Genomic DNA, 14,482 nt, shown 5'->3' on the forward strand with positions numbered 1-14,482 from the left:
TCCCGGGGGATTTAACCCCGGGGTCTGTGCGGCAGGGAGGGAGCAGGAGGGAGCGGGGCCCTTCCCGGGAGCCACCAGCACGGCCCCGAGCGGCATCAGCGCTCCTTACTTGTCCAAAAAGGGGCGGCTCCAGTGCCATATGCCACGCGGTGGGACGGGCACCACAGAGCCAGGGGAGCAGATGGCGGGTGGAGCAGAGCTGCCCTTCCCGGGGGCACGGCCACGTGCCAGGCGCTGCAGCCAAATCCAAGCGGGAATGGGGAGGAGAGAAATGCTGCAGGTGCCCAGGCAGGGCATCGCAGCGAGCCCTGCTGCTTGGGAATTCGCTCCTTCCCGGTACCCAAATGATTATTTACACTTGCACGGGACTAACAAAGGGGAGAGTGGAGAGCCCGTTGCCTCCTGGTGCTTGGGGAGTGGTGGCATGGAATTAAATGGAATGGAATCCTGCAGAGGATGAGGGCTTGTGCTCCAGCAGCAGCTCAGCCAGGACAGAGCAGGGATGTGGTCACAGGGCAGTGGGTGCCAGCTGGGTTTGGACAGGCTCACCCGGGCAGGTGAGTGAGCCCACCGACCCAGGGACAAGGCATGGCACCCAACTGCGAGCTCCTCGCCTCCCTTTCCTCCTGTTTTCCTGCTGCAGGGGTTGCAGGCACCGCTTCCCTCCTGCCCCTCATTATCTCTGCCTCCTGGAACAGCAAACAGGGAAATGTGATTAGAGCCCTTTCACGGGGAGCTTATCAGCTGCGGGGAGGCCAAGAGCTTCCTCACTGCTGGGAGAGCATCGCGGGGCGTCGGCAGCACAGCGGGGCTGTGGCTCCTGGTACCTCCACACCACAGCACCCACCAAACCCTGACAGGAGGCAGGGTGGGCTGTGACACCTGGTGGTGACGTGTTTGAGGAGCAGGCCGGGTCACGGAGGGAGGGAGGGATGTGGGTCAGGAGGAGCCTGCGCTGCACCTGCGGGTGGGGACGGCTGGGCCAGCCCAGCTCACGTCAGGGCTCTGGACTGTCAGATGGTTTTCCACTGAAATGGGCTGCTCTGATGATAATTTGCTTTGACCCATCTGGGCCAACGCTATCAGATCTTGGAGGTTCAGTGGCCCTGAGATGCTGGGGGTGGGCGGCAGGGACAGCTCTGTCACTGTGTGCATGACGAGGGAGGATTAAAGCCACAGGCAAGTCGGGGTGCTCAGACTGACCTTATTGGCACCGCTGTGTTGGTGAAGACAAGAAGATTCAAGCCCAGTGTGGTATTTTGAAGCTGCCTTTTGGGCCAGGAGAAGGTGGGCACTGTTACTGTGTCCTACAGGGATTTTCCCAGGTTGTGCCCAGGAGTGTGACCCTTCCTGCTCCACTGGGAGGTTGTACACCATCTCCCTGACAGTGCCTCAAAGATCCCATGGTGGGAACCACAGCTCTGAACCATGCAGCTCTTTGTCTCTCTTCAAAGGAACCAAAATTCCTGTCTCCACCCTCAGACACCCCATAAAATGTCTCCTTTTTCCATCCTGCAGTAACTGTGCAATTAAGAGTGGAAAATGAAGCAGAGGAAGTGCTGAGGCTGCACCAGCTGATGCCAGGGGAGATGCCAGGAGCGCCCTGGCTGCAAAATGTTCCTGGATCCTAAGGCAGGCTGTGGGGTGTGATGCACCAACAGGGAGGAAAGGCCCTCCTGGGCACAGCCTCCCGTGGGCACAGTCCCAGGGAAAGACCCCACACTGGGCATCATCAGAGGCTTTGGGTTCCTGCCACAGGAGCCCAGATCCCTCACCCCCATCCCTCTGGATGGAGGTGCCCAGGAGCAGCTGAGCAGAGCTGGAGCTGCTGCTGGAGCTGCTCCAGGTATGTCCCAGCCAAGCCAAGGAGCTCGGCCACCTTCCCCTCCATCACAGCAAGCCCATGGTTCCCAATCGCACTCAGGCAATGGCTAAATTTAGTAGCAGACACTTGTAGGAGCTCTGGAGCATCCTCCTCACTGCTGGTCCCTGGGCTCTGAGCTCAGATCACCCTCCCCAGCAGCCCAGACCCCCACCACAGGTGTTCTCCCATCTGTCCTTGACCTCCCACACCAGGGTGCATCATCCTGGAGCTGGCAGGGAAGTGCTGCATCAGGGGTTGTTTGCACTGACCCAAATAGCAGCATCCCATCATCTTTTTTGGGGGGATGATCAACAGCCCATGGGAACTGCTGACTATTGGAAAATCCCATTAGTCCTAAAACAGGCTGTAAAAATCCTGGGAGCACCTTCTAACCCCGTTTTTCAGATGGGAAGACAGGATGAGGGTGGTGGGGTGGAGAGGGAGCAGATGCTTTGCAGGATCCAACAGCAAGTTCCTGACCCCGCTTTAGCAGGAAGAAACACGGACCTATGGAAAAGGTCTGGGAGTCAAATCAGAGCTCACAGCCCGGTGCAGGGACTGCCCTGGTGCTCTCCTACCTGAGCCTGGCTGCTGCCATGGGAGAGAGCAGCCACTCACACAGCCCTGCCGGGGTGGGACTGTGCCTCCGATCATCCCTGAGGGCGGATCCAGATGCAGGGCAGGGAGATTGGGATGAGGAGGATAAAGCTGCCCGCAGGGATTGCCACTGGGGCTTTTTCCTAAGCAGGTTTCACATCCTCACAGGCACCAGTGCTGCAAATTCTGTTTATTCCACACCAAGAAGCTCCACAGCAATTCAATCAGTCAAGGGTTCTTCAAGCCAGGAGCGACAGCGTGGGCAGAGCAGCCCTTTCGGGGCCCAGTGTCCTGGGCAGGTCGGGAGCAGCCCCCCCAGCTCCCCTTCCGGGGTCTGAAGAGCTTGGGGGGCACTGAGCCGCCAGACAGAAGGGAGCCCCAGCTGGGACCGGCTCCTGCTGCCCTGCCCGGGTCTGCAGCAGGGTCCAAATCCGGCTCATCCGGCGCTGCCCAGCCAGGTGCGGTTTAAACCTGCCCCCCAGCCCGGAGTGTCCCCAGTCGCGGGGGCTCCAGGGAGCGGAGGTGGGCGATGCCGCGGGAGGAAGCCGAGCGTTGGCACGGAGTGCCGGAGTGATGCTGGAGCCGCGCCAAGGGATGCTGGGGCGGTGCTGGGGGGTGTTAGGGGAATTCCAGGGGGATGCCAAAGGATGCCAGGAGATCCTTGGGGGATGCTGGGGCCGTGCCAAGGGATGCCGAGGTGATGTGAAGGGATGCCAGGGGAGGCTGGAGAGATGCTGAGGCCATGTCACGGGATCTAAGGGGACGCCAGGTGATGCTGGGGCATGCCAGAGGGATGCCGGGGGGGATGCCAGGTGATGCCGAGGCCATGTCAAGGGATGCTGAGGGATGCCGGGAGGACGCTGGGGCCACGCCCAGGGATGTCGGGGGATATCAGGGAATGCCGGGGGGGATGCCCGGCTCCAGACTCGCTCCAAGACACCCCCACGCCCTGCGGAGTCCGCCGGGGCGGGCGGCCCCGGACTACATTTCCCATCGCCGCCGCGGCCGGGGGCGGTGCGGGGCGGTGCGGGGGGCGCGGAGCGCAGGCGGAGGCGCGGAGCGGCGCAGGGGCGGCGGGGCCCGCTCGGCCCGGCTCGGCTCGGCTCGGCCCGGCCCGGCTCGGTGCCGGGCGGGGATGCGGGAGGGGCGGCCCGCGGCCCCGGCCCCCGCTGCCCGCCCGCACCGCCCGCACCGCCGCCACCATGAAGAAGCAATTCAACCGCATGCGCCAGCTCGCCAACCAGACCGTGGGCAGGTAGGGATGGGATGGGGCTGGGAAGGGATGGGGCTGGGATGGGCTGGGGATGGGGTTGAGGATGAGGATGGAGATGGGGTTGAGGATGAGGATGGGGATGGGGACGGACCCTGCCTGCTCCCTGCCCTCCCCACCGCCCCCATCACGCACCCTGCCTGCGTCCCTCCTGCTCCGCCGCACCCGCACCTGCCCGATCCCTGCCTGCCCCACCGCCCCGATCCAGCACCCCGCCTGCCTCCTGCCCGTTCCCTGCCTACCCCGCTATCCCAATCCAACACCCTCCCTGATTCCTGCCTGCCCCACTGCCCCAGTCCCAAGCCTTGCCTGTGCTCTGCCTGTCCCACTGACCTGATCCTGCACCCTCCCCACGCCCCTGCCTCCTGCCCTCTCCCTGCCTGCCCTGCTGCCCTGGCTCCGTGTCCATGCTCTACCAGCCTCACTGCCCTCGTCCCACTCTCCACCTGCACACTGTGTTCCCTGCCCACTCCCTGCCTGCCCCACTGCCCTGATTCTGCAACCCACCTGTGTCCTGCCTAATGCCGCTCCACAATGCCCACTCCCTGCTTGCCCCACTGCCCCTAATCCCACAGCTTGCCTGCTCCCGTGCCTGCTCCCTGCCTATACCCTACCACCCCCTACCCCTGCCTGCTCCCCTGCTCCCTGCCTGCCCCACTGCTCCATCTCCCTTCCTGTACCCTTCCTTCTCCCTGCCCTCTTCCTGTTGCCCCTGTTCCTGTCCACACTTTGCTTATCCTACTGCCCCATCCCTCAGCTTGCACCCTGCCTGCCCCCCAGCCTTCCTGCACCCTGTGTGCCCCCTACACTGCTGCCTGCATCCTGCCTGCTCCATGCCTGCACCCTGACACCCTCTGTCCTCACCTTACCCCTTTCCCTGCTCCCTGCCTACCCTGCTCCCTGCCTGCCCCATTCCCTGCTCCCTGCCTGCCCCACTGCCCCTGTGCCCATTCCTCACCTCCTCCCTGCCCATTCCCTGCCCATTCCCTGCCTGCAACCTGCCTGTTTGTTAACCCCTGCCCCGCTGCCCCCCTTACCCCTGTCCCACTCCCTGCCCCCTTTGCCCACTGCTCCCTGGCTGCCCCTGCCCTGCCCACCCCCTGTGCCAGGGCCAGGCTGCAGGAACACCCTCTCTCCAGACCCCCTGATGCTGTGGGGTGCCCCAGTGTCCTGCCCCCCCGGCACCCGGCTGGCTGTGGGGCCAGGGCTGCAGCGGGCTGTGGATGAAGGGGCTGTGCCCACGGCAGTGCCCGTGTGCGCCGGAGCGTGGCCAGGCCCGGGATTTGATGGTGGCTGTTGTGTAATTCCTGGGGATTTTGCAGCGGGGGGTGAGGGGGGGAGGGAGGGGAAGGAGGATTTGTTTATTTTTTCCTTCCCATGGTGGCACTGGGGCACCGGCACGGCCAGGGCGTCGGGATCAGCATCCCCTTCCGGATCTGAGGGCTTGGGATTTCCGCTGGCACCCCCTGCATCCCCCTCTCTTGTCCCCCCGTGGCACTGGGGGGACATCCCGCCGGCTCGGGGTCCATTGCCAGGCTGGAGGTCACGCTGCTGGCACATGGCACGGGGTGGGATGGCAGCGGGCACCGCCGTGGGGCTGTGGCAGCCGTGCAGGAACGTGTGGGAACGTGATTTGGGAGCGTGCTGAAGGAATCCGGTGTGGGAACGCGATGCGGGAACAGTGCGGGAGCAGCAGAGGGGCAGGAGCGTGGGGCAAGAAGCGTGGGGAGGGAATGTGGTTTGGGAGCGCGCTCCAGGAATCCAGTGTGGGAGCACGGTGTGGGAACCTGGTGCAGAAGTGCAGTGTGGGAACGTGGGGCAGGAGCGCGGTGTGGGAATGTGGTGTGGGAGCGTGGTGTGGGATCACGGCACAGGGAATGTGGTGAGGGAGTGCAGTGCTGGAGCGTGGTGTGGGGTCACGGCACAGGGAACATGGCACAGGGAATGTGGTGAGAGAGTGCAGTGCAGGAGCGTGGTGTGGGATCATGGCACGGGGAACACGGCCCGTGGATCACCATGTGGGAATGTGGTGCGGGAGCGCGGAGGGACCAGCGCTCGCCTCCCTCGGGGGAGCAGCAGGAGGAGGCTGGATTGGGGACAGAGCGTGTGATTTTCTCCAGGTTCGCTCTCCGGGCCCCCCCTCCCCACGAGGAGGTTTGCCGTGTCTCCGAGGAGGTTTGGCACATCTGCCCCGCGCACGGGAGGGGTGTCCCCGTGTCCCCCCACCCCCGCGGGGAGCCGTGGGCACCGCGCACGCCCGGCCTCAAAATGGTGCCGCTGACAGGGCGAGGAGCATCCTCCTTCCCGCATCCCCCGGGAGCGCGGGGGCAGCGCCGGCTCTCCCCAGCCCAGGGAACGGGGCCGGCGGCCCGGGGGCTGCTAAACCCCTAATCCTCTTAGGGCTCCCTGCGGCGCCGGCTCGTGACGGGCACTGGGAGGCTCCGGTGGTACCCGGCTCGTCGGCTGCCCGCAGAGCTGCCCCTGCCGCCAGATCCTCCAGGCTGGGATGAATGTGGGGAATGTGGCTCCCTCTTTGCTGGGATGGGGCGGCTGGATCCTCCTCGGGGCTCAGCGGCAGCTCGGGGACCATCCTCTTCCTCAGCCACCGGTCCCCATCTCGAGCACGATGGCTGATGTTTATCCCTCTTCCCACTGTGCAGTCCTGAGCAGACCTCTCCAGACAGCTGGAAATCAGGAATAATAGATAGGATTAAGGAATAATAGATTAAGGAAAGTAGGGAATAATAAAAGGAAGTAAGGGAATAATACATGCAAACGTGAATAATACTTGCAAATGAGGAATAATTAATGGAAATGAGGAATAATTAATAGAAATAAGGAATAATAAATGGAAATAAGGAATAATAAGTGGAAATAAGGAATAATAAGTGGAAATAAAGAATAGTAATAGAACCCTGGTGTTTTGTCTCCCCTGGGAAAGGCTCGCTGGGGTACATGCACCATAACTCTCGAGGGTCTGAGGAGTGGCCCCTCCTGCTTGTCACCAAACCCCAGTGGGCCACTGTCACCCTGCAGTGCCAGTGCCCCTGAGTCTGGGGACAACCAGGGTGGATGCTGTCCTGGGGCTGGGGTCTGTGCTCATGTGGAGGTTGTCTCTTGGGGGAGATGGGAGCCTTGGGGGCAGTGGTGTCATCCAGCTGGTGCCTTTGTGTCACCTATCCCAGCAGTCCCAGAAGATCCCACTGGTTCCCCCACCAACACAGCAGGGTAGGCTGGGGGGACACTGGGGACAGCAGGGACATCTGCCCAGCCACCCTGCAAAGCCAAGTCTCAACTCCTGGTGGCTTTTCCTGCTTTTGGTGGTGCAATTTCCTGAAAAAAATGGAAGAAAATGGGCAGCTGAAGGGAAAACCCTTTCTATGGGTCTGTCAGATGCCAGAAGGGGACAGGCAGGAGCAGCCCTTTGTCCCTGGGGTGGCTGCAGCTGGCACTGGGGTGGGGGGAGTGAGGGACCATCTGCAGGGATGGTCCTGAGGGACAGGGGTCACCCACATGGGTCAGGGTTCATGCTGGGGTCAAGGTCAGGGTCAGGATTAAGGTAAGGGTCAAAATCAGGGTTTGGGTCAGGATTAGAGTTAGAGTCAAGGTTAATGTTAGGGTCAGGGTTATAGTTAGGATAAGGTAAGGGTAAGGGTCAGGATTAGGTTTGGAGTCAACGTTAAGGTCAGGATCAGCACAGGGATTAGAACTGGGTTTAGGGTCAGAGTAGGGTCAAGATCAGTGTTAGGGGACCAGTGGGGACCTCCTGTCCCCGCTGGGGAGAGCAGCAGCCCCTGCAGGTGCTGGGATGTGACAGGATGAGCCGGAGCATCCCCACGCTCTGCTGGGCCCTGAGCACAGTAGTTCTTTTTATTTTATTATTTTATTTCATTTCAGTTTAATGTTATTTTATTTTATTTTACTTTGTTTTGCTTTGTTTTATTTTATTTTAGTCACTTCACTAATAGAAAGAGCCCTGTGCTTGATACCCGATCTTGGTGAGAATTGTTGTGCCCAGTCTGAAAAGGGCCATAATATTTATCTCCGTGGGCTGGAAAAAGGGAAGAGAAGAGAAATCAATAAGTGGCTGTAAAACATTCTGAGGATGTTTCCTGCAAAGTGCTTTTATTTTTATTTGTGTTTATGTATCCATCCCATCGGGGACTGAGCTGGTGGGAGCTCCACCCTGGCTCCGAGGTGATGGCACCAGGGTGTTGCCACCCACTCCAGTGACCCAAACAGTCCTGTGAATTTTTCCAGAATTGGCTCAATATGGAGTTTTTTCCCCATGGGGATTAAAACAGGCGCTTGCAGCCAGAATGGCACAGCTGGGTTCCCAGAGGGCACAGTGGGCAGGGAGGACATCAGGAATCATGGCAGCAGCTTGGAGGGGTTGGATTTTTCCTCCTAGTCCTTCCTGAACATCCCACACTATATCCCCATTCCGGGGGCAAAGCTGTGGCATTTTGGTCTGGATGGCACTTTGGTGGCTCTTAGGGCAGATGTTTTTCCCAGCACCAGGACTTGCACATCAGTACAAAGCCCTTAAACATCAAGGGTTTATTCTTGGTGCAGCAAGAATATTCGGCAAGAAATAAGGACATTTTATTCGGCCTGCACAAAATAAGGACAGAGGGAATGGAAGCACCACCTGGGATTTCTTCCGCTGGGATTTGCTGGAGGGAACAACACCCTTTAAATAGCTGGGCTCCCCATCTGCACTTTGGGGTGCCAGTGACTGGCTGCCAGCAGACCCCCCTGGGAATTTTGGCCCTGCCGCCGGTGCCGGCAGCATCCCCGCAGCCTTGGGGATATTTTTATCCTCCTCACAAGGCGGCAGCGCTGGCAAACTGGAATATTCATGGAGCGGGCTGAAGGTTTTGTCCCCGCTCCAGCAGCCTCAGGGCTCTCCGCTCTGCAGGGGCTTCTCCATGGTTTCTAAATCAGGATCAAAGCCCGGTCAGGATGCGACCCTGGGGAGGGATGTGCCAGGAGCAAAGGGCTTCGTACATCCCATGCTGGAGACACAGAGAGCTCGCAGCTGGGAGAAGGGCAGGAGATGAGGAGAAGAGGGGGTTTTGCCTTTAAAACTCTGTCCCCCATTTTGCTTCGATTCCTTCAGTTTTCCCAGCTGTGGGCAGAAGGATGATGGAGAGCTGGACCAGCCTTCCCTGCCTGTGTCATCCTGCTTTTTTCCAGCCTGGCTCGGCCGAAGGTGGGCAAGCTGCCAGGGGCTGAGCCCTGGCACTGGGACTGCTGGGTGGGCATCGCTACCTTTAGGTGCAGGTTTGGGGCACGGGGACTGTCACACCGTGTCACCCACCGGCAGGACCAGCCCGGGGAGCGCTGGAGGAGGCGCCGGCGGGGCCGTCTCGCCGTGTCTCGCTGGATGTTGCAGTCGGAGTTGTCTCCCCAAGGGATCTGAGCAGCGATTTGAGGATATAAATATTTGATGTTTTGCTCCTTTGCCTGCGAGAAAGGCACCGGGAAGGATCCGCAGCTCCGTTTGGGCTCTGCAGATCCCGGTTGTGGAGCGCTGGATGGTGTGTCCCTGGGGATGTGGGGGCCAGCACAGCCCAGGTGGCGGCAGAAGCTGCGGATGGCACAGTCCTTGGACCAGCATCCAGCCTGGATTGCAATGCCCGGCGCTTCCAGAGCTTTCCTGGATGACACTCGAGGAGCTTCCCCCTCCCTCTGGCACATCAGTGGATCCTCAGTGCTTTATCCGAGATGTGTGGTTGAATCTCCCCTCGCCAACCTCGCCCACCTCGCCCACCTCACCCTCTGGGTTTGTGGGGCTGGAGGATCTGGACTTTTCCCACGGGTACCAGGAGGAGCAGCGGCACCACAGGGAGCTGTGGCAAGACCGGGATGGAGCCAGGCACTGACCCCACAGCCGTGTGGGATGCGGGGCAGACCCACCCGTGGGAGTTAACGCTGCCGGCGCGGGACGGCCTTGGCTGGGTCCTCATGTCTCCCTCTCCTGCACTCAGCCAGGAGGTGATTTTTAGGCTGGAGCAAGGAGAAATCGGGGGAATCAGTGTTGGTAATTAAAGAGTGACTAAATATTAATGGGCAGACTGCAGGGAGGGGTGGCCAGGGATGGGGTGAAAGGGGTGTTTTGGGCAGGAAGGGTAGGCAAGAGGGTCCTCAAGGCAGACACGCCGTGCCTCTGGAGATGCATCCTTGCTCCCGCTGTCCCCACGCCAGGTGAAGCGCTGCCCACCAGCCAGGCATGATGCTTTTCCCACTCAGAGATAATATTGCCATGAAATCCTTGTTGTGCTTGGAGTTTTGGTGGCTCAGGGTCAAATCCAAGGCCAGCAGCTCCTTGTCTGGGGTGGCTGAAGAGTCAGAGGGGGACAGTGGCAGGGACATGGGGTGGGCACTGCTGGTGGACAGCCCAGCCAGGAGTTGTCTGGCATCAGGAGATGCCCCAGGGAAGCACTGGCTCTGCTGTACCTCCCCAGGTCAAGGCACTAGAAAGTCATGTATTTATGTGGGATTCAACATAATTTACTTTATTGGTGTTGATTTCTGCTGGCAGCAATTAGTTTTTGCAGAAGCCAATGCCTGACCACACAGTGGCTGCTTCCCCCGCTCGTTTGCTTTAAGTCTCGGTGTTAATTGTCCTTTTTCTCCCAGCTGCTTGCAGGGACTGAGTGTCTAGGTGCTGGCTGAGGAGTGCCTGGGTTTGTGCTGGGAAAAACAGCTCCAGGGTGCTGGAAATCTGGAGGGGAAGGGGAGGAGCAGGCTTTTATTTGCTGAAAGGCAAGAGGAAAGAAAGCATTGAGATCTGGTGCTGCTGACTGCCTCTCCAAGGGATGCTCCCCACAGGATGCATGGAACTTATATGGCATGAAGTTTTGGGGGATTGGAGAGCAGCCAGGGAAATTGAGGGTCCCTAGGGTGCTGTTCTTTGCTCAGGATGCCTTGCATGGTCAAAGTCCACCATCTCTGGTTCCCTGGGGAAGTTGTGACCCAGCACAGGAGCCCTGGAGACTCACTCTGTGAGACACAGGGATGGAGATAAATGAGTGGAAAGGATGGCCCAGAACTGGTCCTGGCTTCAACTGGTGCCCAGAGGATGTGTTTTGCTGGTGCCACCAGTGCTGGGGTTGGACTGGGGCATGGCAGGTATGAATGAAGGATGATGGGCTGCTGGTGGGATGCTGGGGAGGAACTGGGAGTGCTGGGAATGGACTGGGGGATGCCAGGAAGGGCTGGGGATTGCTGAGGAAAGTCTTTGCAGGGTGTTGTGGAGGAACTGAGAGGTGCTGAGTTTGGATTCAGATGTGCCTGGAGGGGCTGGGGGTTTCCTTGACTGGGATCAAGATGCCAGGCTGGAACTGGGAGGGCATCTCTGCTGGAGCCAGACAGGTTTCCCAGCATCAGTCACATCCAGACTGGTCCCTCTTGGTGCTGTCAGGAGGTTTCTGCAGAGCTGTGGTTTCAGAAGCACCCTTTGTGCTTTGGGCTCAAAGTCCTACAGGGTCTGAACTCAGCACTGGAGAGTAAATGGGGAGCTGGGGCTCCTGAATCCAGAGGGTTTCAGCAAGTGATTCTCCCTGGGGATGGGAAGCCAAGGAGAGAGAGTTTGTGGAAGGCACAGGGACCCTCACCCATCCTTGAGTGGGGCAGTGCTTGGAGCACAACATGGGAGGGAGAAGAAAGCACAAAGCAGGATTTGTTGAGCTGGGTGGAGGTGCTCAGGACTGTGGAGATGCTCAGGGCTGTGGAGATGCTCAGGGCTGTGGAGATGCTCAGGGCTATGGAGATGCTCAGGGCTGAGCCTGCTGGAGATGTTTTGCCAAAATCCCAGAGAGATGCTGCCGTCCCACTGCTCCAGAAAATTCCACTGGGTACCAAACAGGTGTCACTGGGGTCTCCTTGAGCATCTCTGATGTCGTTCAAGGGCTCAGCACCCAAAGAATACCCTCCAAGGCAGGCAGGATGGAGCCAGGGATGTGCAGGACGGTCTCCCTGGCAGGGTGTGCATTTGCCTCCAAGCATCACTTGCTTCAGGCTCCCAGGATGGCTCACAAAACCATGTAAGCTCCTGTAAAACCATATTAACTTTGGGCTGAAAACTATTTAAGTTTAGAAACGTAAGGGATATAAAGGGATTTCCCCTGGAGGCATTAGCAGCACGGAGCTGGAGCGCAGCACGATGTCAGGGGAGTAGGATGATGTTAATTTTTAGGTTTTACTCATGAAATGGGCACGTGGAGCTTGGGCTGGGCGTGCTGGGGGTTTGGAGGTGCCACTCGGTTCTGGTGCTCCTGGAGGTGATTTGTAGGTTCCAGAGTGCTACCAGCAGGATGAGTACAGAGATTTGCTCTGGGGGGAATTAACTGTATTTTTTTGGTGCATCCAAGGGCCAGGCTTTGCAGCTGGAGCTCTTTGTGGTGGCTGCTGGGGGCATCACCTGTAGGATCCAGGTGGGCTGGGGAAGGAGCCTTGTCCCCAGTTTTGGCTGTGGAAAAACACCCCGTGGTGGCTCCTGGGGCCGTGTTTTGCCTCGCTGTGGAAGCCAAGGTGTGGGAACAGGGTGACTCCTGGCTCTGGATGCTGGTGCCCAGCGCTGGCAGGATGTGGGACCTGGCTCTCACTGCTGTGACCAACCCCATGCACCACAGCTGTGCTGTGTCCCCAAGGCCACACTGGGACCCCCATCCCCATCACAAGCAGGAGGGCAGGGGAAGGGATTCTGCCCCTGTGAGGGGCACTGGTGAAGCCACCCCTGGAGTGCTGTGTCCAGTTCTGGCCCCTCAGCTCAGGAAGGACATGGAGGGGCTGGAGCAGGTCCAGAGAAGGGCAACGAGGCTGGGGAAGGGTCTGGAGCACAAGTGCTGTGAGGAGCAGCTGAGGGAGCTGGGGGGGCTCAGCCTGGAGAGGAGGAGGCTCAGGGGGGACCTTCTCACTCTCTGCAACTCCCTGACAGGAGGGGAAGCCGGGGGGGGTCGGGCTCTGCTCCCAGGAACCAGCAGGAGGACAAGAGGGCCCAGCCTTGAGCTGCCCCAGGGCAGGTTTAGGTTGGACATTGGGAAGTTCTTCCCAGAGAGAGGGATCAGACACTGGAATGGGCTGCCCAGGGAGGGGGTGGAGTCCCCGTCCCTGGAGGTGTTTGAGCAGAGCCTGGATGTGGCATCAGTGCCATGGTCTGGGTGACAAGGTGGGGTTGGGTCACAGGTTGGACTGGATCATCTCAGAGGTCTTTTCCAACCTCGTTGATTCTGTGATTCTGTGGAAAGCATCCCAGCTCCCACAGATGCTGAAATAAGGCAGGGAAACCCCTGGGTTGTGTTGAATGATGGGCTGTGTGCCCATCACTCTGCACAGCCCTGGGCAGCAGTGCTGAGCAGCTCCAACAGCCTCTTTGCTTATTCCCTCCCATGAAATGCTGCAGCCTGGTTCTCCCCACTTTTTAAAGCCAACTTAATCACTGGAAGGTTCCCCAACCTGCTTGAACATCCTGGAATGTGCACGGGGGGCTGTGCCAGGGGGTTGCTCTCTGTTAAAGCCGCTGGGGTTTCTCACACTGAGGATGTGCTTAAAAGCAGACCAAGGCCAGATTTTTATTATTCTGTTTGCAACATCATTTTCTGCTTCCATAATACACATCAAATTGTAGCAAGAGTTGGGTTTGTGGCTTCTGGGAGGGAGACCTGGCAGTGCAGGACCATGGGATGTGCAAATCCCATCCCCCAGCCCGGCTGGGAAGAGGAGAAAACACATGAAAAAAGGTATTGCTTTTTATGTTTAAGTTTGGAAAGGATTCCTGGGGTGCCGAGGGAGCAGCAGGGACGTGCACCAGCAGTGCCTGCCTGTGGCTGTGCAGCGCTCACCTGACTCCCTGTCACCTCCCACTCCTTTGGGATGCTAAATATATCCCGAGCCGGGCGGGGGAGCGCGAACGGCCGTTGTGTCTGTGCCGGTGGATATTTGCTGCTTTTTTCCCTGTTTGTGCTAATTCTGTAGCGTTTCCAGCCCTGTCTAAATAAAGTGAAGGTGATTTGCAGAAGAGGAGGAGAAGCTGATCAGCTCTTGCTCCCGGGCAAGCAGCGCATCACTTGAGCTTCTTATAGGTGTTCATTTGAATATGTTCATTTAAATCCCTTTTTTTTTTCCCCAATTAAAATAAAGAGAGGGGTTTTTTTTTTTGAAAATTATTTCTTTTTAGATTTATTTTTAAACCAATTTAAATCAGATGCTGGGACAGCTTTAATACACAAAGTAGATTTAATGCAGTTGATTTGGGCAGGCCCTGGCAAAGGTTGCTCAGAGAAGCTGTGGCTGCCTCTGATCCCTGGAAGTGTCCAAGGCCAGGTTGGATGGGGCTTGGAGCAACCTGGGCTAATGGAAAGTGTCCCTGCTCATGGCAGGGAGGGGAGTGAGGTGAGCTTTAAGGTCTCTTCCAACCCAAACCATTCTGGGATTCTGTGATTTACAGTTTCTAAAGGCTTTGGTGATGTATTTGTGGATGAGCTGCTGCCGTGCCAGGCTCTCTCTCTGAACCTTGCTCTGTGTTTGCTCCTTATCTCCACTGTATCAATACTTCCCTCTATCTTTCCAACCTTAGAAACCACCTTGGATGGCAGAAAGAGACCAGGGCTCAGGAAATAAAGGTTGTTTTTTAAGGGATGAGAGCACCAAGCTCTTGCTCTTCATTAACAAACCTTTAGGGACTAATTGGCTGAATCACAGCTCTGCCTCAGCACATCTTGACAGAGCTCATTTTTCCGAGTGAG

The 14,482-nt window shown here is 58.5% G+C and overlaps 1 protein-coding gene across 2 annotated transcripts in view; it reads left to right on the forward strand.

The window, feature by feature from the left end:
* The first annotated feature begins 3,324 nt into the window (after positions 1-3,324).
* ARHGAP44 (Rho GTPase activating protein 44) overlaps positions 3,325-14,482 on the forward strand; it is a 28,543-nt gene continuing 17,385 nt past the window's right edge. For both annotated transcript variants that reach the window (XM_050319092.1, XM_050319093.1), the window contains exon 1: positions 3,325-3,716. In XM_050319092.1, coding sequence (XP_050175049.1) covers positions 3,340-3,716 — 377 coding nt within the window. In that variant the 5' untranslated portion in view covers positions 3,325-3,339. The remainder of the gene's footprint in view (positions 3,717-14,482) is intronic.

This window comes from Myiozetetes cayanensis, unplaced genomic scaffold, assembly GCF_022539395.1.
Source record: "Myiozetetes cayanensis isolate MyiCay16 unplaced genomic scaffold, myiCay2020 scf22, whole genome shotgun sequence".
NCBI classification, from domain to species: Eukaryota; Metazoa; Chordata; class Aves; order Passeriformes; family Tyrannidae; genus Myiozetetes; species Myiozetetes cayanensis.